The following is a 24510-nucleotide window of genomic DNA, read 5'->3' as shown; positions in this document are numbered from 1 at the left end:
GCAGCGTACAGAAGGCTTTTCTTCTGGGGTTCCCCCTTCTCCCTGTGTCCTCGCCGGGGCCTCCCACGTGGCTGCACCGCACACACGCGTTCACCGCCACGCACGGCAGCGTCCCCAGAAGCGGCCCGGCCGCGCACGGCTCCAGGTTTGTGACCATCCCTGGCGGACACATTCAAGACGCTCATTTCCCAGGAGCTCCCTCAAAAGCAAGGAGCGGCGCGTGGCTCCCGGGGGGGGGGGGGAACTCCAGCCTCGAGCGGGCGGGCTCGGGGAGCGCCAGGCCTGAGTGCCACGAGTGCCACGTGCGAGGATGCGCGGCCCTGAGTGTCTACTGTGAGTGGACAGACCGGTGGACGAATGGAGAGGACTCTGGGTCCGCAGGATTTTCACGGAGAAGAAATTGCTTCCTGGGCGGGGGCAGAGGAACAAGGGGAGAGCAGCAAGCCCCCCCCCCCCCGCCCCGGGGAGCCACGAAGGCACCCGGGCTCCGCAGCCCGGGCAGAATGGCTGCACCCAAAGCGACCGCCGGGTGGCCCGGGAGACTGTGGGCTCCACCCTCTGGGCAGAGGAGAGTTTCAGAAGTCCCTGAAAGCCTCGGGCACAGAGCCAAGTGAGGACGGGACTCGGGGACACCCACCCCGGCCCCGGCAGGAACTGTGGGCCGGGAGCGCTGGTCTCGGCCCTCCTTCTCCCCGCCCCCTCCACTCCAGGGTGGGGCCGGCCCAGCCCCCTGCCCTGCCTGGCTCTGGGGGTTCAGGCTTCCAAGTCCTCCACCAGCCCCCTGCAGGGGAAGCGAGCCCCAAGGCGGCTGGAGAGGCACCCAGCCCAGCGCGGCTCCCCAGGCTCAGCGCAGGGCTGCATCCCGGCCAGGAGGCAGAGGAGAAACGCCCCCCGCCCAGAAGCCCATTCCTAAAGCTGGAGGGGCCCACCCCAGAGCAGCACCCACAGGGCTCCACCAGGGGGCACTGGGCGCCAAGGGCAGGGAACCGTGCCCAGGAGACCCCTGAGAACCTGCTGGAACTTAGCAGAGGGAACTTCAGGTCCTGGGCACGCTCAACCTGTCAACAAAGAAACGGGGCTTAGGGTGCTAGGAGAACAAAGCAAGTGGCCGCTGAGTAGAAGCAAACGAATGTCGGACGAAATAGTGGCTGGAGTTTTGCTAAACATGTGGAAGAAAACCTAGTGGATTACAGAAGCTCAGCCATCCCAAACAGTGACTACAAAGAAAACCACACTTGGGCACCGACAAACTAGAGAAAATCTAGAAACTTCCAGGGAAGCAATAATGAGTTCTGCTAAGCACCTGTGGCTCCCACCTGTAATCCTAGCTATTCAGCAGGCTATTTGAGGATCATGGGTTCAAAGCCAGCCCTGAGCAGACAAATCTCAGACTCTTATTTCTAATTAACCAGCAAAATTGTGGAAGTGGAGGCATGGCTCAACTTGAATGCCAGTCTTGATTTAAAAAAAAGGGTTCTGGTGGTTCACCTCTGTAATCCTAGCTACTCAGGAGCTTGAGATCTCTGAGATGGTGGTTCGAAGCCAGCCAGGGAAGAAAACCTCATGAGACTTATTTCCAACTAACTACCAAAAAGGCCAGAAGTGAGCTGTGAGTCCTTGAGCACAGAGCTCCAGGACAGCACTCAGGCCCTGAGTTCAAGCCCCGGGACTGGCCCCACACGCATGCGTGCGTGCGCGCGCACACACATACACACCACAAAAATGCCAAGTGAGAGCAAGAGGCTCTGAATTCAAGCCCCAGTACTAGCATCACAAAATAAGATTATGTGGCTTTCTGTAATTATTTTGAAATAGGAGTTTAGACCTCAGGCCAAATGCCTGGGATTTTACATCAGGTCAGCACTTACTTCTGTAGGCCAAATAAAGAGATGGTAATGGTGAAGTGAGGAAAAATGAGCTGATTATATATCTATAAGAAAATAATACTTCAGAGCCGGGGTACCAGGGGCTCACACCTGTAATCCTAGCCACTCAGGAGGCTGAGATCTGAGGACCGCAGTTCAAAGCCAGCACAGGCAGGAAAGTCCGTGAGACTCTTATCTCCAGTGAACCACCAGAAAGCTAAAGTGGTGCTGTGGCTCAAGTGGCAGAGCGCCAGCCTTGAGCTGAAGAGCTCAGGGCTAGGCCCAGAGTTCAAGCCCCACAACAGAAGGAAGGAAGGAAGGAAGAAGGAAGGAAGGAAGGAAGGAAGGAAGGAACACTCATTCAGTGGGAGCTGGTGGAGAGAGAGAGAGAAAAAAAAAAACAGGCCCTATTCCTATAGACAGAAGCTGTAGGTTTGAATGAAGAACTGGAGACAGGAGGCAGAAGACATGCCTAATGGCATCTCAGACAGTCGAGGCTGCCCTGACCGTGGTGCACTGTCTCCGTAGTCACTGGTTGGGGTCTTGTTACAGTAAGTCAAAGTCACCGAACCAGACAGGTAGTCTGGTCTGTGTTGGTCCTGTGTCCTTCCTGGCTTCCAAGGTGCCTACAAAGTTACTGAAGGTGAGGATGGCAAAGAACAGAAGGCTAGGATGACAGGTTTCCCCTCTGGGTTTGGTAATTCACAGATGCAAGAAAGGAGTCTGTATCTTTCAGCAGAGGCAACTTTTCAGCACTTGTTACACTTTGAACAGATTTATCAAAGCTGTTGCGAAGCGTTGTCTGCAAGTCCTGGACCTCCACGGAGATAACTACTTGTACCAATAGCCTTTCCTCTTCGCTCTTTTTCTTTTTGTGCGGTGCTGGGCGTGAACTCAGGGCCCGGGTGGGGTGGTGCTGGGCGTGAACTCGGGGGTGGGGTGTGGGAGGGGTACTGGGCTTGAACTCAGGGCCTGGGGGTGGGGGTGGGGGGGTGCTGGGCGTGAACTCAGGGCCCTGGGGGGTGGGGGGTGCTGGGCGTGAACTCAGGGCCTGGGGGGGTGGGGGGTGGGGGTGCTGGGCGTGAACTCAGGGCCCTGGGGGTGGGGGGGTGCTGGCATGAACTCAGGGCCCCGGGGGTGGGGGGTGGGGGGGTGCTGGGGCGTGAACTCAGGGCCTGGGGGGGTGGGGGTGGGGGTGCTGGGCGTGAACTCAGGGCCCTGGGGGTGGGGGGTGCTGGGCGTGAACTCAGGGCCTGGGGGGGGGGTGGGGGTGGGGGTGCTGGGCGTGAACTCAGGGCCCGGGGGGTGGGGGGGTGCTGGGCGTGAACCTCAGGGCCTGGGGGGTGGGGTTGGGGGGTGCTGGGCGTGAACTCAGGGCCCGGGGGTGGGGGTGGGGGGTGCTGGGCGTGAACTCAGGGCCCGGGGGGTGGGGGGTGTTGGGTGCTGGGCGTGAACTCAGGGCCTGGGGGGGGTGAGGGGTGGGGGTGCTGGGCGTGAACTCAGGCCCGGGGGGGTGGGGGTGGGGGTGCTGGGCGTGAACTCAGGGCCCGGGTGCTCTTTCTCTGGCTCGGCGGGAGCTTAGAGGCACAGACCTATCTGCTAGGGCTGGTTTCGAACTGTGATCCTGAGAGCTCAGCCTCCTGAATACCAGGACGACTTGCCTCCACCCCCACCCCCCTTTCTGGGCAACCCGGAGGGGGGCCGGGCCGGGCCTGGAGGGGGCAGGAAGGCGTCCGGTGCAGAATTTCCCCCCGCGGACGCCTTTCCTCCTACCCCTGTTTTGAAGGCTCCTGTCCCCCGTCCCGCCCCGCCTCTGGTTCCCCGTCCCGTCCCCCCCTCCGGTCCCCCGTCCGCCCAGGGCCCCCTCGTCCCCCTCCCCGCCCCCACCAACCCGGCCCCTCCCCCGCCCCCTCCCCCGCCCCCGCCCCCGCCCCGCCCCGCCCCGCTCCGCCCCGCCCCCGTCCCGCTCCACTCTAACTTCCGCCCGGGCGGCCCCTCGGCGCCGGTGTTGGAATCCCGGACCGCGATCGCCGACGCACCAGGGACTGCCCGGAGCGCTTCCGGCGCGGCGCTTCCGGCGCGGCGCTTCCGGCGCGGCGCTTCCCGGCGCGGCGCTTCCGGCGCGGCGCTTCCGGCGGCGGCGCTTCCGGCGCGGCGCTTCCGGCGCGGTGCTTCCGGCGCGGCGCTTCCGGCGCGGCGCTTCCGGCGCGGCGCTTCCGGCGCGGCGCTTCCGGCGCGGCGCTTCCGGCGCGGCGCTCCCGGCGGCGCGGTCCCGGGCGCAGGGCGGCGCCGCGCTCCAGCGAGCCCTCGGGCGGCTCGGCGCACGGCGCGGGGAGGTCGGGCGGCGCCGGCGCGCTTCCGGGCCGGGCGCTGCCCCGCGTCGCCGTCCCGGGGCGCCGGGGAGGCCGAGCCCCTCCTCCCGCGGGCGGAGATGAGGCCCGGCCCGCGGGCTGCGGCCGAGCCCGGCGCGGGCCCCGCCCCCGGCCGCGAGGCGGCGAGGCCCAAGCTGCGGGGGCTTCGAGTTCTGGAGCCGCACGCTGCGGGGCGCCCGGCACGTGGTGGCGCCCATGGTGGACCAGAGCGAGCTGGCCTGGCGGCTGCTGAGCCGCCGCCACGGGGCGCAGCTCTGCTACACGCCCATGCTGCACGCCAGGTCTTCGTCCGCGACGCCAACTACCCCGCAGGGAGAACCTGTACTGCGAGGCGTGCCCCGAGGACCGGCCCCTCATCGTGCAGGTCGGCAGAGGGCCCCCCCACGCCCGTGTCCCCCAAAGCCAGCCCTCCCTGGCGGCTGGCCCCGACTGCTCGAGGGACAGTTTGTTCGCCTGAAATTTCCTACTGGTTCTGGGGCTTCACCTCTGGGCCCCGGGCTCCGTCCCTGAGCCTCTTTTGCTCAAGGCCAGTGCTCTACCACATGAGCCCCAGCGCTGCTTGTGGGAGATGAGAGTCTCACGGACTTTGCTAAGTGGGCTGGCTTTGAACCTCAATCCTCAGATCTCAGCTTCCCAAGTACTTAGGACCCAGCTCTGGCTAAGATCCTTAGCCTCCGACCTCACCTTAGTGCTGCCCCGGCACTCCCTCCTTTCCCAGAATGGCCCATGGCTCCAGGATTTTGACACTAGGGCTCCTGTAAACTCGCTTTTCTGTAGCGTGTTGTCAGGCTGTCGATGGGACAGGACCCCCACTTAGTGGTCACGGTGGAGGCCTTCTCGGCAGGGAGGCGGGCCTGGCTTGGCGGTGGGTGACCTCCGTGTCTTCTCCAGTTTCTGTGCCAACGATCCCGAGGTGTTTGTCCAGGCGGCTCTCCTGGCTCAGGATTACTGCGACGCTATCGACTTGAACTTGGGCTGCCCACAGATGATAGCTAAGAGGGGTGAGTTCGGCTCCGGCGTCCTAGCTGCCGCTTGCCTCAGTCCTGGGGCCTGAGCTGGCGGTGGTGGGTAGGGGTAGGCACGGGCAGGGCTGAGCCTGCGGGGCGGTGGTGGCTCTCACCGTTCACAGAGCTGGGCAGCGGCTCTGCAGGCCAGGCTCCCCCACTCCCTGGGGAGGGCGCACCCACGGCACACCACGTGCACGCCCGGGGCCCGGGAGCAGGTTGTGCCGGCGGGAGGTGTGTGTGGACGCTGGCAAATAGGATCTCCAAGCCCGACGCTGATCACTCGACTCTGATTGTCCCTCTCTGCTCCGCCCCAGAGACCACCGCTGCCTGTGGGGACCCCTCCGGGTGGGCTGCGGGCTCCCGTGGTGCTCGTGGAGGGACACACGGGGCAGCCTGGGGGCGGGGCAGCCTGGGCACCGGGGCAGTGGCCATGCTCATCCCCTCTCAGGTCACTACGGTGCCTTCCTGCAGGAGGAGTGGGACCTGCTCCAGAGAATGAGTGAGTTGACCCTCAGGCGGTGTGTGCTGGGGGTGGGGCCTGCCGGCATCCGTGCCCCACACAGCCTGGCCCAGGGCTCTGGGGGGCCCAGGAGAGGGCAGAGACGGCACCCTGTCCCGTGCCAGCCGCCCCTTGGAACTGTGTGGTCTCGGGGCCACCGCGGATCACGTAGGTGTAGCACATGAACTTGGGAGGATGAGGAAAGGGGGGCATTTGGCCAGCCAGCCCAAGAGTGACAGGCAGGGTGACCTGAAAGGCTGCCTTCCGGGAAAGGGTGTGGTTCCCAGCCGCCTCAGAGGCCATCTCTGTTCCCAGTTCTGCTGGCCCATGAGAGACTGTCCGTTCCCGTCACCTGCAAAAATCCGTGTCTTCCCAGAGATTGACAAGACTGTGAGGTACGCGCAGATGCTGGAAGAGGCTGGCTGCCAGGTGAGGGCCGCGGCCCACGGGCGTGGGTCGGTCACGGTGAAGCAGGCAGCCCAGCCCCAGGTCCAGCGCCCTTCCGCAAAGCGGGTGTTCTAGCTCCTTTCCTGGTGCCTCCTAGGGCCCCCACGCGAGGCTGCAGCTGAGGCCTGCCGTAGGGGAGCGGCGGGCTTCCCCCTTGGGACTTGACCCCACCTCTCTGCGAGCTGTCCCTTTGGGCCCAGTTCTCTGAACGGCCGCCCTGGCTCCCAGGCATCGTGTCTGTGGGGAGTGACACTGGGCCCCCACATGTCACCCAGGGACTCAGCACCCAGCGTCCCTGGAGGAATGGGCACACAGCTGTCAGTGGACCCCTGGCCTGGGTGGGGTCTCGTCCCCAGGGACGCCTCCACGAGTGAGCAGGCATGCCCCCCCCCTTGTGCTGTCAGCCTGAGCCCTCCCCCTGCCCTCCTACGCGTGGGTGGCACGGGCATTCCTGGTGGGCTGCATGTTCTAGGTGCTGTCTGGCTTCTCTCCAAGCACGGGACTCCTAAAATCTTGGGGACAAGGGGCAGAGCTAGGCCCCAGGTAGCCTTTTTTTCTGCCTGGACTGGGGTGTTGGGAAACGAGGGAGAGACTCCCCGAAGGTCGGTCTGAGGCCAGTGCCTGGGGCGCGTTCGAGCCAGGCTCTGGCCTGTCCTAGCTGCTGACGGTGCACGGCCGCACCAAGGAGCAGAAGGGGCCCCTGGCGGGGGCAGCGTCCTGGGAGCACATCAAGGCTGTGAGGTGAGTGGGCCCGGGGTGCCGCTGGGGGCCTCCGCCAGCCGGGTGGGGCTGGGTGGGGCCGGGGTCAGACCTCGCTCTGCCGGCAGGAAGGCCGTGTCCATCCCCGTCTTTGCCAACGGGAACATCCGGAGTCTGCAGGACGTGGAGCGGTGCATTCAGGACACGGGCGTGCAGGGGGTCATGAGTGCGGGTGAGTGGGGTGGGCGGGGGCCGGGGGACACGGTGCTCTCCTGGCCCGCCCCGTCCGCGCCGATGGCCGCTTGTGCCACGGGCCCGAGCGCTCCACCGGCTTTCCTGGGCTTCCGTATGTGCCCCCCTTCCTTCCTGACCGCCCGCTCCGCTCCCCCGCCCGCAGAGGGTCACCTGCACAACCCCGCCCTGTTTGAGGGCCGGAGCCCTGCCGTGTGGGAGCTGGCCGAGGAGTACCTGGACATCGTCCGGCAGCACCCCTGCCCGCTGTCCTACGTCCGCGCCCACCTCTTCAAGCTGTGGCACCACACGTGAGCTGCCGGGCGGGGCGCTGCCGGGCGTGTGCTGGGGAGGGAGGGGGGGCGGGCGCCGGCGGGGACCCTGGGCAGACCCAGCATGGAAGCCGCTCCGCCCGCCACAGGCTGCAGGTGCACCAGCAGCTCCGCGAAGAGCTGGCCAAGGTGAAGACCCTGGAGGGCGTGGCCGCCGTGAACCGAGCACTCAAGCTGCGCTGCCAGGTAGGCCCGGCGCCCGGGGGCCCAGCGGGAGCCTAGCGGGAGCGCCTGGCCGGCGCTGACGGACCTGGGGCCCCCGCAGGAGGACATGGGCGCCACGGGCGACGGAGCCGGCCCCGCCGGAGACCTGCCCTTCTCCCACTGGATCTGCCAGCCCTGCGTGCGGCCAGGGTGAGCTCCAGAGCCCGCCACGGTGGGGGGCTGTGGACGGGGCTCGAGGTGGGCTCTGGCTCCTTGGCACGCTCGGGGTGAGGCAGGGCAGCGCTGGCTCAGCGCTGCCGACCGCGTGGGCCCCCGCTGTGCCCGCCCAGCCCCTTCGCCCTGGACCTCACGCGCCAAGCTCGGGCCCGTTTGGTTAAGGTCAGCTTGTCGCCTCTTGTGGTGTCCTCTAGGCCCAGGGAAGGGGGCGGGGAGAATGGCGGTGGCCGCAGCAAGCGCGCTCTGGAGGAGGAGGTGGGCGCTGTGGAAAGCCTGTCCAAGAACAAGCAGAAGAAGCAGCTGCGGAACCCCCATAAGACCTTCGACCCTTCTCTGAAACGTAAGCAGTCGGTGTGGGGCGTCCATGTCACGAAGGCCGCGCGGGCCCCCGGCGAGCCGCCTGCCGGTCCTAGAGCCCCCCGAGTGTGCCGGGGCCTTGCCCTAGCTGGCTGCCGGCTGGAGCTGTTTGTCAAGTGCTTGTTGGCGGGGCTCCTGGCCCCCGGCCTGCGGGCTGCCGGTCCTAGAGCCCCCCGAGTGTGCCGGGGCCTTGCCCTAGCTGGCTGCCGGCTGGAGCTGTTTGTCAAGTGCTCGTGGGCGGGGCTCCTGGCCCCCGGCCTGCAGGCTGTGTTCTCGGCTGCTGCAGGAACTCGGCCTTGGGCCCAGGGGGTTTGCCATGATGGCCTTTTTGGTTTGGGAGGCGAGGTATGGGGTGGGATCGCTGCTTTTTTTTTGCCGCTCACTCTTTCCCAAAGCTAGCTCACCCCTGGCCGCGGCAGCCACCAGCTGTCCTCGACACTAACGCCTCCGTTCTTTCCCCAGCAAAGTATGCAAAGTGTGATCAGTGTGGAAACCCAAAGGTGAGCTGGGCAGGTGGCCCGTGGGGGGGGGGGGCTGGGGCAGGGTGGAGCCGGAGTGGGGGAAGGCAGAGCCACCCTCTGCCCCGGACGGGAGGCGAGCCCCAGGCCCACCACCTCTCCCCCGGTGCCCAGGGTAACCGGTGCGTGTTCAACCTGTGCCGGGGCTGCTGCAAGAAGCGGGCCTTCCGGGAGACCGCGGACTGTCCAGGTGAGGGGCCTCGCCGCACCCCATCTCCCCTGGCGGGGGGGCTGCCCTGGCTTCTGACCCCCCCATCTCTCACTCCGGGCCAGGTCACGGGCTGCTTTTTAAAACCAAGTTGGAGAAGTCGCTGGCCTGGAAAGGGACTCCGCCGGGGCTGCAGGAGCCTCCGCAGGTGGGATCTGGGGCGCCGGGTGGCTACGCGGAAGCCGTGGGCAGTGCCCTGGCCTGAGGGACCAGCAGGCGCCACCCCCAACCCGGGACAGCTGTGCAAGCTGGACACTGACGTTAAGAAGAAACGCCTTTTCTCAGGGAAATTCCCACTGACACGAAAGGACACGCCGCAGCCCTCTGGCCCATGCTGGGGCCCCGCGGTGCTGCGCCAGGGGCGGGGGTGGGGCGGCCCAGGCCGGACCTGCCCTGTCCTCAAGAGCCAACAATAAACCATCTCCACACACGGACGAGTGGAACACCCGTGAGCGTCGAGTGCAGCGCGCAGCCCACGCGCCAGGCAGCGTCACCCAACGTGGGCAGCCGTTCCCCACACCGAAGCCCGGCACGGGAGGCCATGCTCGTGATTCTAGCTAGTCAGGAAGCTGAGAACTAAGGAAAGTCCACGAGACTCGTCTCTACCCGCCATCACCACCCCGGCGCCCCCCATGCGCTAGCCTTGAGCACACGAGCCCTGTGTTCAAGCCCCACGGTCAAGTCCAAAGTGACCCGGGCACGTGGGGGCCTCCGCGGCAGGAAGCAGAGTGCAGGGGCCGTGATCCATCTGCTCTTTAATGAACACATACAGACACTGCGGCCTCCGGCCCCGCCTGGGCTCGCGTGCAGCCCATTTCCTGGGCTCGAGACCACCTGCCTCCCCCGTGGGCCCCGTCACGGCATGCGCCCCGCGGGGGACCGAGGGCAGGCTGGCACTCGCTGGCCCGCGGGAGGCCCCCCCTCACATGTTGGTGCTCATCCGCGACTGGCTGTTGGCTGGAGTCAGCTCTCCTTGGCTCCCTTCTCTGGGGGGAGACTGCGGGGGGGGGGGGGCAGGGGCTCAGCCAGGGGCCGTGCGGGGACCGCAGCCCCGGCCGTGCGCCGCTCACCTTGACGTGGAGCTGGTTACGCAGCACGGCCGCCCTCAGGATCATGGCCTTGGCCCGCCTCTGGAACTCCTTGCCCATCAGCAGGGACTTCTCAAAGGTGGTGCTGCGCTGGTCCACGTCCCGGGCATACAGGATCTGGGGAGGCACGCAGCTCAGCAGGGCCTGGCGGGTGACTCCCCCCCCGCCCAAAAGCCCCAGGACCACCTTGCTGTGCGAGTCGATGCGGGCGTTGATGAGCCCCTCCAGAATGAGCTGCGTCAGCTCGTCCTCCAGGGCTGCCACGGTCGTGTTGAAAGCTGCAGCCATCTTGTGCATGTCAGCTGACACGTAGGGGCTGAAATACTGAAGAGCAGACGCCCAGCTGCCCGCCTCTCCCATGCCGCGCCCTGACCGGCCCCCACCCGGCCGGGCCCCCCTTTACCTGGATGAGGGCCCGGTTGCGAATCTGGGTGTACAGAGTCCTGACGTGGGGGGCCAGGTACATGTCCAAGAGCAGGTTGTCCTGGAGAGACGCGCTGGTCAGGGCCTCGGAGCAGGAGCCCCGCCTGCCCGGGCCCCGGGGCCCCGCGCCTCACCTTCATCTCATCCAGCATCTTCAGGCAGGAGGCGTACTTAGACTCGTAGAACTTGAAGATGATGTCTCGGACCTGTGGCTCCAGCTCCAGGAACAACTTGAAGGAGCTGTGAAAGCCGCAGTCAGTGCTCAGCCCACTGCCTGAAGACGGGGAGGGGGGGGGAGGGGAGGGAGCCCGCCCGCCTGCCCTACCTGCTGGAGATGACATTGCGCTGCAGCTCCTGCCTGTCAAAGGTGGCCAAGGCGCACAGACCACCATAGACAGCCACGTTACTGGGGGACAGGAGCTACGGGGCAGAAAAGGGGGGGTAGAGACCGCGGGTCAGGGGGCTCAGTGGCCCATGGACCTGGCCCCCCACCACTCGGGGCTGAGAGCGGCACCCGAGCGCCCACCGGCTTCCACTGCCCAGGCCCTCACCTCGGGGAAGTCGCAGTGATCAAAGGAGGCCAGCAGAAAGCACTTGGCAGCCTGCTTGTACTTGCGCGCAGCCAACTCCGCCAAGCCTAGAGGAAGGAGGAGCCTGCTGCCTGGAGGCCGAGAAGAGCAGGGCCCCCCCTTCCCCCCCTCAGACAGGGCAAGGGCTCGCTGTGGAGCGTGGGTCCTGTCCTGAGTTAGGTGTCCAGGGCTCCGGGGGGGGGGGGGGGGGTGGGAGGGCCCCGCCCCGCCCCGCCCGGAGCCTCACCGGCAGCGCACTTCAGCTTGGTGAGGATGGCTTGGGTCTGGCTGTCCCGCTCTCCACGCTGCTGCAAGGGAAGGCCAGGCGTGAGAGGCCCCAGCCTCGCCTTACCACCCCGTGTGTGGCTCCCAGCCCCGTCGCCTGGCCAGCACTGGGGGGGGGGGGGGGGGGGTGTTACCTCAGCTATTTCAGGAGTGGACTCGGCCTTGCTGACGTAACTCAACACGTGAGACCAATTTTGCAAGTAGACGCTGACCTGGCGGGGGAGTGGGCAGGGCCGGGCTGAGCTGGGGAGCGCTCCCGACCACCCCCGCGCCCACCGGCCACCCGGGGCACCTTGATGACGTTCAGGCACATGTTGATGACATGCTTGGCGCTGGTGCAGTAGTCCCGAGCCCGCGAGTAGCACTTGAGGGCGTTGCTGAGGTCCCCGCAGTCCAAGTAGTGGTCACCCAGGTCATCGTGGCCCCGCCTGCAGCACAGGCCTGGCCCTGAGTACGGGGGGTCAGCGGGGCCCGCCCCCCCTTCCCGCCCCGGGCAGGCGGGCACCTGATGCTCTCCTTGATGGAGTTGCCCTTGTAGTTCTTCAGGTCCGTGTCCAGCTTCTCCAGCTTCAGCAGGGCCTTCTTCCTCGTGGCCTCCACCCAGGCCGTGTCCAGAGGCGGCGGCTCCACGCCACTCTCAGGGATGGCATCTGGGGCGTTCTGCAGCTCCCTGCGGGGAGGCCTGGCCCTCAGGACGGCGGAGTCGCAGGTGGAGGGGCTCAGGCCCCACAACCCAGCGCCAGGGTGTCAGCCCAACAGGGAGGAGAGCAGGGCCTGCCTCCTCCCACCTTGTGAGGGAGTGGAGTGCCAGGCATGGCAGGGCCTCGGGCTCTAGCCTCCAGCTCTTCCAGGTTTTTTGTTTTTGTTTTTTTGCCAGTCTGGGGACTTGAACTCTGGGCCTGGGTGCTGTCCCCGAGCTTCTTTCGCTCAAGGCAAATGCTCTACCACGGCTTTTCTGAGTCGCTTATTGGGGATGAGAGTCTCACGGGGTTAGCCTGAGGAGCTGGGGTTACGGACGTGAGCCATCGGTGCCCGGCTCCCCCAGCTCTCCTCACCAAGGCCTCACCTGGTGGCCTCGGAGAGCTTCCGGTGGATCTCCTCGTACATGTCCACGTTGAAGGTCCTCTGCACGAAGGAGAGGGCCATTTTCAGAGCCTCCACCCGCAGCGGAGGGCAGTGGTCAGCGATGAACTGCAGGCGCTCGATGCGCATCAGGCCGCTGTAGCTGGCGGCGTACTGCTCCAGATCCTGGGTGTGGGAGGGCGGGAGAGGGGTCAGGCGGGAGGGCGGGGAGGCCGGCCCCTAAGCCGGCATCAGCCGATCCGCGGACTGACCTGCCGGGAACACCAAGGCTCCACCCGCATCCCAGAGGCCCGGGGCGCGGGGCACCAGACCACAAGGCGACCCCTGGGGCGCGACGGGAGGATGCAGACTGCAGGGGTGGGGCTCCCTACTAAGCGCTGACCGCTGGGGTGCGCGGGGCAGAGCGCTGTGTCCTGTGCCCTGCCCGCACAGTGAGGCTTAACAGGCAGATGCAAAGGAGGTGCAGGGCTCAGGCTGGGCTAACAAGCTGAGGTTCAGGAGACCCCGGGAGCAACAACTTCCTGGGGTGTAGACTGGCAAGAGCCCACCCCCAGGCCTAGTACCCCCATCGGGTTCCATACCAGGGTGGGGTTCTCCACCACATAGTTGACATCAGGAGCATTCTGGGGGTCTTCCTGGGGGTCCACGTCAATCTGCATGGGCTCCACCGCGCCCTGCAACACAGGCAGCTGAACCCTGAGCCTGCCCGGGGAGGAAACCCTCACGTCCTCCAGGGTCCGAGCTGCCCGAGTATGCCCGTCCTAGCCCCACGGGCTTCTGGGAAGGCGCAGAAGCCCCTAGCCCAACTCTGCGTGAAAAGCAGACGGGGAGGGGGGGTGTCGTGTCGCTGCGTGCTCGCAGCCAGCGTCCGGCCATGGGGGGCCCGAGGGGAGGCTGGACTCCGACTCGGGTAGAAGCCAAGCCCGGGAAGGGTGAGGAGCCTCCGGCGCCCAGGGAGCTCCGCGGGGCGCCGGCGGCCGGCCCGCGTTCAGCCCCGTGGGCCCCGCCGGGCGGCCCGCGCCGTCGCGGTACCTCGGAGAGCAGCGTGCAGGCCGACAGGCTGGCGCTCAGGCTGCAGTCGCCGGCCGTGCCGGGCCGCGGGGCCGCCCTGCCGCGCGGAGGGCTGCGGCCCAGGTCGGAGGCCGAGGAGGAGGCCGAGCTGGGGGCCGGGCTGCCCCTCATGGCGCCCAGTCCCGGCCGGGCCGCTGCGGACGGAGGGCGTTGACGCGGGGGGGGGGAGTGGGGGCGGGAGGGGGGAGCGCGGCCCGCGAGGCCAACGCTGCCGCGCGCGCGGGCCCCGGGCCCGGCCTCTGCGCCCGCCCGCCCGGCCCGGCCCCGGCCTCTGCGCCCGCCCGCCCAGCCCGGCTCCGGCCTCTGCGCCCGCCCGCCCGCCCCGGGCCGGCCCCGGCCTCTGCGCCCGCCCGCCCGCCCCGCCCCGGGCCCGGCCTCTGCGCCCGCCCGCCCGCCCCGGGCCCGGCCTCTGCGCCCGCCCGCCCGCCCCGGCCTCTGCGCCCGCCCGCCCGCCCCGGGCCCGGCCTCTGCGCCCGCCCGCCCGCCCCGGCCCGGCCCCGGCCTCTGCGCCCGCCCGCCCGCCCCGGCCCGGCCCCGGCCTGGCCCCGGCCTCTGCGCCCGCCCGCCCGCCCCGGGCCCGGCCTCTGCGCCCGCCCGCCCGCCCCGGCCCGGCCCCGGCCTGGCCCCGGCCTCTGCGCCCGCCCGCCCGCCCCGGGCCCGGCCTCTGCGCCCGCCCGCCCGCCCCGGCCCGGCCCCGGCCTGGCCCCGGCCTCTGCGCCCGCCCGCCCGCCCCGGGCCCGGCCTCTGCGCCCGCCCGCCCGCCCAGCCCAGCCCAGCCCGGCCCCGGCCTCTGCGCCCGCCCGGCCCCGCGCCCCGCGCCCCGCGCCCGCCCCCGCGCGCGCCCGCCGCCCAGTCCACCCGGCCCGCGCGCGCGCGGAGGCCTCGGGCCGGCCCCGCTACCTGCAAATTAAACACCTGCACCGGCAGCGGCATCTTCCCCGCTCCGCCGCGGCGCGCGTCCGCTTCCGGGGCAGCGCGGCCGCCGCTTCCGGGTCGGCGCGCGGGGCGGGGCGCGCGGCTCTTAAAGGGGCCGCCGCCCTCCGCGCCCGGCGCCCGGCGCCCGGGTCCCGCGGCCGCATGACCCGCGCCGGAGCGGCGCTGTGCCGGGCCTGCCTCGCGCTGGCCGCCGCCCTCGCCGCGCTGCTGCTGCTCCCGCTGCCGCTGCCGCCGCCCCGCGCCCCGGCGCCCGCCCCGGCCGCCCGCAGCGCCCCGGCCCCCGCCGGCCCCCGCCTGCGCCCCGACGACCTCTTCATCGCCGTCAAGACCACCCGCCGCAACCACGCGCGGCGCCTGCGGCTGCTGCTGCGCACCTGGATCTCCCGGGCCCGCCGGCAGGTGCCGCCCCGGGCCCCGCGGGGTCCCCCGACGCCCCAGCCCCGCGGGATCCCGCCAAGACGCCCCGGGCCCCGCGGGACCCCGCCCCCCGACGCCCCAGCCCCGCGGGACCCCACCCCGCCGCCGCGAGCCCCCAGCCCCGCGGGACCCCCCCCAAGCCCCAGCCCCGCGGGACCCCCCCCCCCACGCCCCAGCCCCGCGGGACCCCACCCCCCGGCGCCCCAGCCCCGCGGGACCCCACCCCCCGACGCCCCAGCCCCGCGGGACCCCCCCCCCGACGCCCCAGCCCCGCGGGATCCCGCCCAGCCGCCGCGAGCCCCCAGCCCCGCGGGACCCCACCCCCCGACGCCCCAGCCCCGCGGGACCCCCCCCCACGCCCCAGCCCCGCGGGACCCCACCCCCCGACGCCCCAGCCCCGCGGGACCCCACCCCCCCGACGCCCCAGCCCCGCGGGACCCCACCCCCGACGCCCCAGCCCCGCGCCCCCCATCTCCCGCCGCCCCCCCCCCGCCCCGGGCCCCCGCCTCCCCCCCCATGCCCGCCCGCCCGCGGCCCCTCACACCCAGCCTCCACCGCAGACGTTCATCTTCACCGACGGGGATGACCCGGAGCTCCAGCTGCAGGCAGGTGAGGCTGCCTCCGAGGGAGGGGGGCACCGCCCCCCAACGCCTGCCTCCTGTCCCGAGGGCCAGGGCCAGGCCCCCTGGGCCCGAGGCCAGGGAGAGCTGGGGGGCCAGGACCCCCACCCGCCGGCCACCAAGTGTCCAGGCTCCCTCCCACGGCCGGTGGGCTCTCTGAGCCTCTGCCTGGTCCCCCCCCAGCCCCCCAGGCCTCCCCAGCCTCCTGGCCCTTACCAGCTTGTGGCTCCAGTGCTGTTGGGTTCCCCGAGGACGGGGCTGGGGTGCGTCTGAGCAGCCACTCGGGCCCAGCCCCCAGGGGCGTCCCGGGCACCGGCGCTCACGCGTCCATCCTCCTCGGCAGGCGGCCGCGTCATCAACACCAACTGCTCTGCCGTGCGCACCCGCCAGGCCCTCTGCTGCAAGATGTCGGTGGAGTACGACACGTTCATCGAGTCTGGCCGCAAGTGGGCAGCGGTCCGCCCCGCGTCCCTCCGGCCTGGGCTGAGCCGGGTGGGTTCGCCCAGCCCCCCTCCCCGGCTCAGGACTCCCCCCTGCCTCCAGGTGGTTCTGCCACGTCGATGATGACAACTACGTGAATCCGGAAGGCCTGCTGCAGCTGCTGTCCACTTTCTCCCCCAGCCAGGACGTGTACCTGGGCCGGGCCAGCCTGGACCACCCCATAGAAGCCACCGAGAGGGTCCCAGGAGGCGGAACCGTGAGTGAGGGGCCAGGCCCTCCTAGGGGTGACGCCCGGGAGTCAGCCCGGGGGGGGGGGGTCCAGCGGGCCTGGGAGTCTAGCGCAGGGCTTCCTCGTCTCCAGGTGGCCACTGTCAAGTTCTGGTTTGCCACCGGCGGGGCGGGGTTCTGCCTGAGCAGGGGCCTGGCCCTCAAGATGAGCCCCTGGGCCAGGTGAGTGAGGACCCAGCCGCCCGGGCTGCGGGCCCCGCGAGGGCCGGAGCCCCACGAGGCTGACCGCTCCCGCCGCCCCAGCCTAGGCAGCTTCATGAGCACCGCGGAGCGCGTGCGCCTGCCGGATGACTGCACCGTGGGCTACATCGTGGAGGGGCTGCTGGGCGCCCGCCTGCGGCACAGCCCCCTCTTCCACTCCCACCTGGAGAACCTGCAGCGGCTGCCACCGGAGGCCGTGCTCCGACAGGTGGGCGCCTGCTGGGCCCCGGCCTCTCCAGCTGGCCAGGACCGGGGAGGGGCCCGCCCCGGGGGCCCCCCGAGAGTCCCCGGCAGATCTGTTTGCCCAGCAGGGCCTCCGTGGTGAGGGCAGCGCCTCGCGTCCTCAGACAGGGCGGTGCGCTCCCTAGTTCTGCCGCTTGAACTTGGGGCCCTGCTCAACTGTGGCACGTGGGGGGGGCTGGCGCCGTGGGGGGGCTGGCTCGCGTGGGGGGCTGGCTCGCGTGGGGGGCTGGCGCCATGGGGGGCTGGCGCCGTGGGGGGGCTGGCTCGCGTGGGGGGCTGGCACCGTGGGGGGGCTGGCTCGCGTGGGGGGCTGGCGCCATGGGGGGCTGGCGCGGTGGGGGGGGCTGGCACTCTCCCGCTGGAGCCGCCTCTCCACTCCTCTCTTTTCTGGCTGATGGGGTGGGGTCTTGCAGACGTGCCTGCCTACACGAGCTCAAGGCCCCAGCCCTCCAGCTCTCAGCCTCCTGAGTGGGGAGGACTCGGGGTGGGTGTGGGCACCCCCCCGGTGGGTCCCCCCCCCCAGCGCGGCCCTGGCCCTCACTCCGCCCGCCCCTCCCAGGTCACCCTGAGCTACGGCGGCCCTGAGAACCCGCAGAACGTGGTGAGCGTGGCGGGGAGTTTCAGCCTGCAGCAGGACCCCACACGGTGAGCGGGCAGCGGCGGCCTGGGAGGGCTCGGCGGTGGGGGGCTCCCCAGCACAGACACAGCACGGCTTCCTTCCCCCCCCAGGTTCCAGTCTGTGCACTGCCTCCTTTACCCGGACACAGACTGGTGTCCCCTGAAGGATGGGGCCGACCCCGCCACCTGGTGACCGGCCCTCTGCCCCCGGTGCCCCCCTCCCCCCCCTTGCAGGCTCCGTCACCCCGCAGCTCTCCCAGGGGCCATGGGAGGGCAGTGTGGCTGGGGCCTAGGGCCGCTCGGCCAGGCTGGCCACCGGAAGTCTCTGCCCGGGCTCCGCGCGCATCCTCAGCGCAGAGCGGGGCTGTGTGGGGCTGGCCAGAGCGCTCGCCCCCCGGGGCTGCCCGCCCCTCCTCCTCCTAGGACTCCCCGCTGCGACCCAAGCTCCCCTGCACCCAGCACTCCCGGTTGGTCCACGTGGGGGGGGGGGCGGCAGAGCCTCTGCCCGGGGCCCTGGGGTGAGGCGGCCCGGAAAGCGCCCCTCCCTGCCTTGCGGGATGGCTGTCCGGAGAGTAAAGCTTCCTTGGCTCTGATTTGGCTTCTGTCATGAGCCAGAGACAGCTGGCAACATCTGCAAACCTCTGGGCGGCCCTGCCTGGAAGCCCAGCGAGCCGGAAGGGGGGTCAGGCACCTGCTCGTGGGGTGCCAGACACTTGCACGCTTGGTTCCTCAGTGCAGCCCAGGGCAAGGAATATGTGGGCGTGTGCGCAGATGCAGACAGCTGATGTCCTGTGATTCCACTTAGGACCACTGACTTTTCATGGCCTAAGAAGAGTCTATGCCTCTGGTAGAAATCCTAGCAAGCCTTTTGGTGTTTGTTTTTTTCCCCAGTCCTGGGCTTGAACTCGGGGCCTGAGCACTGTCCCTGGCTTCTTTGTGCTCGAGGCTAGCACTCTGCCACTTGAGCCACAGCGCCACTTCCGGCTTTTTCCGTGTCTGTGGTGCTGAGGACTCTAACCCAGGGCTTCACGCGTGCGAGGCGAGCGCTCCACCAGCAGGCCACGCTCCCAGCCTGCCCTGCAGGTTTCCTGTTTGCTCTTCCCCCCCTGCTGGGGAGCACGTTTCTCTGGGCGCTCACTCTGCGGGGCCAGTGTGGGGTCCTGGGTGCACTCTGGGGTGCTGGGTGGAGACCGAGCGCATTTCCTGGTTCTGGCGTTTCCCACCCTTGGCTTGTCCCGCCCTTTCACGGGTCCAGGGAGGCAGCCAGGTGTCTGGCATGGTGGCCCCGCCTGCACCCCCTCTCAGAGGCCGAGGCCGGAGGACCCGGAGTGTGAGGGCAGTGAGTGAAACTCGGAAACATCACTTGAAGGACGCTCGGGGTCAGAGGTCACAGGTCTCAGGGGGACCATGGATGGCAGGGGTGGCACACGCGGGCTGGTGATGAGCGACGCCCGCGAGCCCCACGGGAGACCCCGGGTCCAGCCCCTTTCCTGGAGCTCCCGAGAACTGGCCCTGGGCCTTCGGAGTGGACCTGAGGCCGCGGGGGGCGTGGCCTCTGCCTCGCGGGGGCGTGGCCTCTGCCTCCCGGGGGCGTGGCCTCTGCCTCCCGGGGGCGTGGCCTCTGCCTCCCGGGGGCGTGGCCTCTGCCTCCCACCTGCCTGTGGCTGCGTGGGCGTGGCCCCTGCCTCCCGGTGGGTGTGCCCGCCCCTCCCACGTGGGCGTGGCCGTGGGCGTGGCCGGCCCCTGCCTCCCGGTGGGCGTGGCCTCCGCCGCCCTCCTCCGGATCCGGCGCGGACGTGGGGTCTGGGGCCTCCTTTCCCTCCGCGCTCGTCCTGGCGAGCCTCCCCCACTCCGCGTGGGTCCAGCCCGTGGGCGCGAGGACGGACCTCGCTCCTGCCGGGACGGGAAAGGCGGAGGGTGGGGTCCCGTGCGCAGGCGAGCGGTGTGGGACTTCGCGGCCCCCCTCCCACGCCTGCCCTCTCTCGACCGCCCTTCCCCGCGGCCCTCCCACGCCTGCCCCCCCCCCGCGGCCCTCCCACGCCTGCCCCCCCCCGCGGCCCTCCCACGCCTGCCCCCCCCCCGCGGCCCTCCCACGCCTGCCCCCCCCCCGCGGCCCTCCCACGCCTGCCCCCCCCGCGGCCCTCCCACGCCTGCCCCCCCCCCGCGGCCCTCCCACGCCTGCCCCCCCCCGCGGCCCTCCCACGCCTGCCCCCCCCCGCGGCCCTCCCACGCCTGCCCCCCCCGCGGCCCTCCCACGCCTGCCCCCCCCGCGGCCCTCCCACGCCTGCCCCCCCCCCGCGGCCCTCCCACGCCTGCCCCCCCCGCGGCCCTCCCACGCCTGCCCCCCCCGCCCTCCCACGCCTGCCCTCCCCCGCGGCCCTCCCACGCCTTCCCCCCCCGCCCTCCCACGCCTGCCCTCCCCCGCGGCCCTCCCACGCCTGCCCCCCCCCCGCGGCCCTCCCACGCCTGCCCCCCCCGCGGCCCTCCCACGCCTGCCCCCTCCCCCCCAGCGCTCCTGGCCGCCGCGGCGTCTGCCATGGGCGCCCCCGGGGAGGGCGGCCTTGGTGAGGAGGCGTCGTCAGCTTTGGTCCCGGCGGCCACTCGTGGGCAGGGCCGGGCCTGCAGCGCGATGACCGCGCAGATCCCAGGGCCTGCTGGCCCGGGGCGGGGGAAGATGGGGCGGCGTGGGGATGCCACGGGGCACGGGGGGCACAGGGCACGGGGGGGGTACAGGGGCACGGGGGGCACAGGGCACGGGGGGTCACAGAGGAGCAGCTGGAGTTCTCTGGGCGGCTCCAGTGCGCGGGGGTGACTTCCCCTCCCCCAAACAGAAATATCCAGACTTCACCAGGCCCAGGAGAGGGTGGGCTGGCCTACTGCCCCCCCCAAGAGTAGCCCCAAGTGGGCCACCCTAGAGCCGCGGTCTCCCACCAGATGGGGGGGCGGGGGGACGGGGCACGGGACAACCCCAGGCGGCTGCGGGGCAGAGCTGCACGAGGGAAGCGGGCCCCGGGCTCTGCGGGCGCCGTGTCCGTGCCCACTGCAGAGGAAGAGAAAGACACACCCAAGACCTTTGGCGCTGGGGCCTCTCGCCAGCGAGAAACGCGGGCAAAATGCTTTTCCCCTTCCATCTCCTTGAACGAGGCACGTTGTGCTAGATCAGTAACGGAGCGGATCCCACGACAGAAGCTTTGTCGCAGGTGAGTCGTGAGAGCTGCGCGCTGTGACGGTAGCCACTCGGAAGGCGGAGCCCGGTAGGATCATAGTTCAAAGCCAGCCGGTGCAGAAGAGGTCACGAGACTGTCTCCAGCTGACCAGCAAGAAGCAGGGCTGCTCATGGCTCAAGAGGCAGAGCACCGGGCTGGGAGCATGGCCTAGTGACAGAGAGCCTGCCTCCCATACATGAAGCCCTGGGTTCGATTCCCCAGCACCACGTGTACAGAAAGGTCTGGAAGTGACGCTGTGGCTCAAGTGGCAGAGTGCTAGCCTTGAGCAAAAAGAAGCCAGGGACAGTGCTCAGGCCCCGAGTCCAAGCCCAGGACTGGGGAAAAAAGAAGAAGACAACACCAAAACTTACTTGAGATCCCGATCAGCACTTGCTCTGCTGGCCCTGAGAGACAGCAGGTGGGGTGACTGTGTGGCCACTGGCACGCAGGGCTGCACGATGCCCTTCCACCTGCTCTCGGTGGGTGTGGGGGGACCGCCGGCAGCAGAGGGCGCTGCAGGGCAGCCCTCGCGCCTGGGGCAGGGAGGCCCGGGCCGGCAGCCTCAGCCAGACACCGGGGCCCTTGCTTCTCTCGTGGCCCCTGGGGCGAGGGGGCTGCTGGCCGACCTGTGTGCACTTCTCCTAGCAACCATGGTGCAGCGACAGTTCAATATCTGAGGGTTGCACAACTCTGAATATTAAAAACAAACAAAACAAAACTACTGGGCACTGGGCCTGGCAGACTGAGAAGAGGAAGGAGCCTAAGCCCCAGGCGCTCAGGCCAGGGAATGTTCTAGAAACACTTAAGAATGTTGATTTGGGGTCACGGTTCAAGTGGTGGAATGCTTGCCTAGCAAAAGCAAACCCCAGCAGCCCCCAAAAGGAAGAGGGAGGGGAAGGGGGCAGAAGAAGAGAAGGGGGGCTGGGAGTGTGGCCTAGTGACAGAGAGCCTGTCTCGTATACATGAAGCCCTGGGTTCGATTCCCCAGCACCACGTGTACAGAAAGGGCCGGAAGGGGCGCTGTGGCTCAAGTGGTAGAGCGCCAGCCTTGAGGAAAAGAGGTTCAGGGGCAGCGCCCAGGCCCTGAGTTCAAGTCCCATGACTGACGAGAAACCAAAGCGCAGTGAGGGAAACGCCTGTCCTCTCGGTGGGACCCCGAGATCATAGAGGCGCTGCCCTCCTCATCCAGCCCTCTGGGCCCCCCCCAACTGTGCGGGCACAGGGGGCGGCCTGGGCCCTCTCCTCCACCCCAGCGCCCCCCGATCGTGCAGGGGTGACCCTGGCCACCCCTCCCCCCCACCACCAGGGCACAGGGGAGGGGCTGGGCGGCTCCAAGCCCCAAGGCCTGCTGTAATCTCCTTATATAAGAGGGCGAGTTTCTGAGGCCTGAAATCGGAACTGGCCCTCCCACCCCGGCAGGAGTCAGGAGGGGGGACGGCGGCCTGCGCTGGTCCCTGGCCACGGGGGGCTGTCCTGGGGTCCTCAGCACTCGGCCAGTGTCCAGGGGCGCACACTGTGGCGGGGGGGGGGGTCCTCGGCGGGCGCGCCTCTGCCGCAGAGCCTCCACCACGCTGAGCCCCAGCGCCGCCCACTGGCTTTCCTTGAGAAGTGTGCTGGAGATAAAGAGTCTCACATGCTGTCCTGCCTGGGCGGCTTTGAACCACGGTGCTCAGACCTCAGCCTCCTGAGGAGCCAGGGCCACACGCTCCCCTGCCTACTGGCTGACTCGCTTTCGCTCTTTTCTTCTCTCTCCCTCTCTGCGTTTCTTTTCTTTCCTTCTTCCTATCTTCCTTTCCTTCTTTTTTTTTTTTTTTTTTTTGCCAGTCCTGGGCCTTGGACTCAGGGCCTGAGCACTGTCCCTGGCTTCTTTTTGCTCAAGGCTAGCACTCTGCCACTTGAGCCATAGTGTCACTTCTGGCCGTTTTCTGTATATGTGGTGCTGGGGAATTGAACCCAGGGCCTCATGTATACGAGGCAGGCACTCTACCACTAGGCCGCATTCCCAGCCCCCTTCTTTCTTTCTCTCACCCCCTCTCGTAGGCTGGCACTCCACCCCTGGAGCTGCAGCCCCGTTTTGGGCTTTGCTGGTTCGCTGGGGTCAGAGTCGCAGACGTGCCCGCCGCGGCCGCCTTCCCGCCGCGGTCCTGGGCTCTCGGCCTCCGGTGCCCGTGCGCGTCTGCGCGGCACACGCGTGGGTTTGCTGTGTGCGCCTGCGGGGGCTGCCGTGCCGTGCGTGTGCGGTGCCCGTGTTGTGTGTGTACGCAGGTCACGCACATGCGCACACACGTGTGTCTCCCATTCACCCTGTGTGCCTGGGGCCCGCATGGGCGCAGAGGCTGGAGCCTGTGTGCGGCACGCGGAGGGGGGGAAGGCTGGATCAGGACAGGCTGCACCCTCCTCCAGCCCTGAGCCTGACCTCCCACACTGCCTTCCCAGCCTGTACCACCCTCGCTCCCTCCCTCCCTCAATCCCTCCCTCCCAGAATCAGGTTGCCTCACACCGACGGCTTTGAGCCCCATTCTGCCCACTCCTGGCTCAGGTGTCCCCTTGTGAATTTGGCGTCCAGTTTCAGGTGGCTTTGTCAAGGAGAATCCACACCCTGAAAACAGGAAAAGCAAATAGACCTACGTCCTGAGGGGCCTCGAGAAGAAATGTGAGAAGGCAGCTTGTTGAAGGACGGTGTCCACGTCTACCTGAGGCCCCTGCATTCCCAGAGTAGTCCTCACCCAAGCCCTTCCCCTACCCTAGCTCTAACCCTAGCCATACCACTAACTCCACCCCTAGCCCTGGCCCTAGGCCTACACCTAGCCCTTGCTCTAGCCCTAACCCTAGCTCTAAACCTAGCCTTAGCCCTAAACCTAGCACTAGCCCTAAACCTAGCCCTGGCCCTAAACCTAGCCCTGGCCCTAAACCTAGCCCTAGCCCTAAACCTAGCCCTAGCCCTAAACCTAGCCCTGGCCCTAAACCTAGCCCTGGCCCTAAACCTAGCCCTAGCCCTAAACCTAGCCCTGGCCCTAAACCTAGCCCTAGCCCTAAACCTAGCCCTGGCCCTGGCCCCAGCCTTGGTCAAATCCCTACCCCTAGCCCTGGCCCTAGGCCTGGCTGTGGATCCAGGGTCACAGGCCCGGTGCGCGCCGAGCTTCTCCCCTCCCCGGAGGCCAGGCCCGCGCGGAGCTCCTCGGCCTGCCGCTCCCAGGCCCTTCCCATGTCAGAAGGGCCCTCGCGTGTGCACACGGTGTGCGTGGTGCCTGTGTGCCTTGCAGACATGCCCCCCGAAGCCCCTTCCGGGGAGTCCCAGGCCTGGCGCCGGTCCTACGCCCCAACCTCCCTCCAGGCTGCCCTCCCAGAGGGAGGCACAGCCGGGGCGGGGCCGGGCTTGCTCCGCAGTGGCCAGACAGGCAAGGACTCGGGCTGCACGCGGCAGGTGGCCAGTTCGGACCAGCTGTGCGCTGACCTGCTTTGACCTTGGCCACTGGAATGATACCCAGAGTGCCCCCTCTTGAGAGGGGCACAGCCCCACGTGCCACGGCCCCCCCTCCAGGGGGGAGCAGGAAACAGCCTCAACCCCAGAGTCCCAGCAGTGGGCCGAGGGGGGCACGAGAGAGAGGGGGGCCCTGTGGGAAAGGGGAGTTTGCAGATGAGCTGGAGACCGGAGGTCCCGGGCCCCGCCGGGTGCCCACAGGCCCTGCTCTGCAGAGGAGGCGCTAGCGGGGCGCGGGGCCCGGGCTGCCCTCGGGCTCGCGGGCCTGGCCCGGGTCACGCGGCCGTCCTCAGCGCCCCCGCAGGCCCCGGCGAACACCGCGCCCGGGTCACGCGTCCGTCCTCAGCGCCCCCGCAGGCCCCGGAGAACACCGCGCCCGGGTCACGCGTCCGTCCTCAGCGCCCCAGCCCGCAGGCCCCGGAGAACACCGCGCGGCGGCCGGGCGCGCCTCCCACCCGGGACGCGCCCACGTCACTGCGCAGACGCCCTGCGGACAGAACGAAGCTCCTGCCCACAGCGCCCCGGTGGGGGCAGCGCCCAGCCCAGCACACGGCCTGGAGCCCGCGGAGCCACGTCTGCTTCCCACAATCCTCAGCGGCCAGCCTGGTGGACACTCCGGACGCC

General features: G+C 69.2%; 3 protein-coding genes across 6 annotated transcripts in view; 2 read left to right on the top strand and 1 right to left on the bottom strand.

Moving 5' to 3' along the window:
- The window catches only part of Dus1l (dihydrouridine synthase 1 like), an 18753-nt gene extending 9414 nt beyond the window's left edge, over positions 1-9339 (top strand). The window contains 17 exon segments of the mRNA XM_048366916.1: positions 3908-4184; positions 4302-4511; positions 4514-4542; positions 4545-4601; positions 5130-5238; positions 5693-5743; positions 6059-6099; positions 6101-6172; positions 6849-6931; positions 7018-7121; positions 7287-7431; positions 7542-7638; positions 7718-7806; positions 8028-8173; positions 8653-8690; positions 8823-8898; positions 8982-9339. Coding sequence (XP_048222873.1) covers positions 3908-4184; positions 4302-4511; positions 4514-4542; positions 4545-4601; positions 5130-5238; positions 5693-5743; positions 6059-6099; positions 6101-6172; positions 6849-6931; positions 7018-7121; positions 7287-7431; positions 7542-7638; positions 7718-7806; positions 8028-8173; positions 8653-8690; positions 8823-8898; positions 8982-9121 — 1764 coding nt within the window. The 3' untranslated portion in view covers positions 9122-9339.
- A 315-nt stretch (positions 9340-9654) lies between these two features.
- On the bottom strand, positions 9655-14432 carry Gps1 (G protein pathway suppressor 1). 4 transcript variants are annotated; one of them, XM_048365798.1, is made up of 14 exons: positions 14336-14432; positions 12946-13038; positions 12348-12529; positions 11787-11951; positions 11574-11709; positions 11416-11493; positions 11244-11304; positions 10979-11064; positions 10753-10847; positions 10562-10667; positions 10408-10488; positions 10191-10328; positions 9987-10121; positions 9655-9913 (listed from the first exon to the last, which is right to left on the bottom strand). In XM_048365798.1, the coding sequence occupies exons 1-14, from the start codon at positions 14366-14368 to the stop codon at positions 9839-9841; spliced, it is 1464 nt and encodes a 487-aa protein (XP_048221755.1). In that variant the 5' UTR covers positions 14369-14432; the 3' UTR covers positions 9655-9838. The 4 variants fall into 4 exon arrangements, with proteins under 4 accessions (XP_048221755.1, XP_048221756.1, XP_048221753.1 ...); XM_048365799.1 differs by having other exon boundaries at positions 11244-11301; positions 14336-14408; XM_048365796.1 differs by lacking the exon at positions 14336-14432 and adding an exon at positions 13397-13593.
- Positions 14433-14494: 62 nt separating this feature from the next.
- Positions 14495-17790, top strand: Rfng (RFNG O-fucosylpeptide 3-beta-N-acetylglucosaminyltransferase). The gene is made up of 8 exons (XM_048365567.1): positions 14495-14770; positions 15349-15397; positions 15752-15854; positions 15952-16105; positions 16211-16299; positions 16381-16546; positions 17141-17226; positions 17311-17790. Exons 1-8 carry the CDS (start codon positions 14513-14515, stop codon positions 17390-17392), a joined length of 987 nt encoding a protein of 328 aa, XP_048221524.1. The 5' UTR covers positions 14495-14512; the 3' UTR covers positions 17393-17790.
- The last annotated feature ends 6720 nt before the right edge of the window (positions 17791-24510 follow it).

This window comes from Perognathus longimembris, chromosome 17 (genome assembly GCF_023159225.1).
Source record: "Perognathus longimembris pacificus isolate PPM17 chromosome 17, ASM2315922v1, whole genome shotgun sequence".
In the NCBI taxonomy this organism is placed as follows: domain Eukaryota; kingdom Metazoa; phylum Chordata; class Mammalia; order Rodentia; family Heteromyidae; genus Perognathus; species Perognathus longimembris.
This window is presented reverse-complemented; position numbering and strand designations above follow the sequence as displayed.

Coding starts and splice junctions, on each gene's coding strand:
- Gps1 (XM_048365796.1), bottom strand. CDS start 13,546: ATGAGGGGCAGCCCGGCCCCCAGCTCGGCCTCCTCCTCGGCCTCCGAC. Junction 11,952..12,347: donor AAGCTCTCCGAGGCCACCAG/GTGAGGCCTTGG, acceptor GCCTCCCCGCAG/GGAGCTGCAGAACGCCCCAG. Junction 11,710..11,786: donor TCCATCAAGGAGAGCATCAG/GTGCCCGCCTGC, acceptor CCTGTGCTGCAG/GCGGGGCCACGATGACCTGG.
- Rfng (XM_048365567.1), top strand. CDS start 14,513: ATGACCCGCGCCGGAGCGGCGCTGTGCCGGGCCTGCCTCGCGCTGGCC. Junction 15,855..15,951: donor TTCATCGAGTCTGGCCGCAA/GTGGGCAGCGGT, acceptor CCCTGCCTCCAG/GTGGTTCTGCCACGTCGATG. Junction 16,547..17,140: donor CGGAGGCCGTGCTCCGACAG/GTGGGCGCCTGC, acceptor CGCCCCTCCCAG/GTCACCCTGAGCTACGGCGG.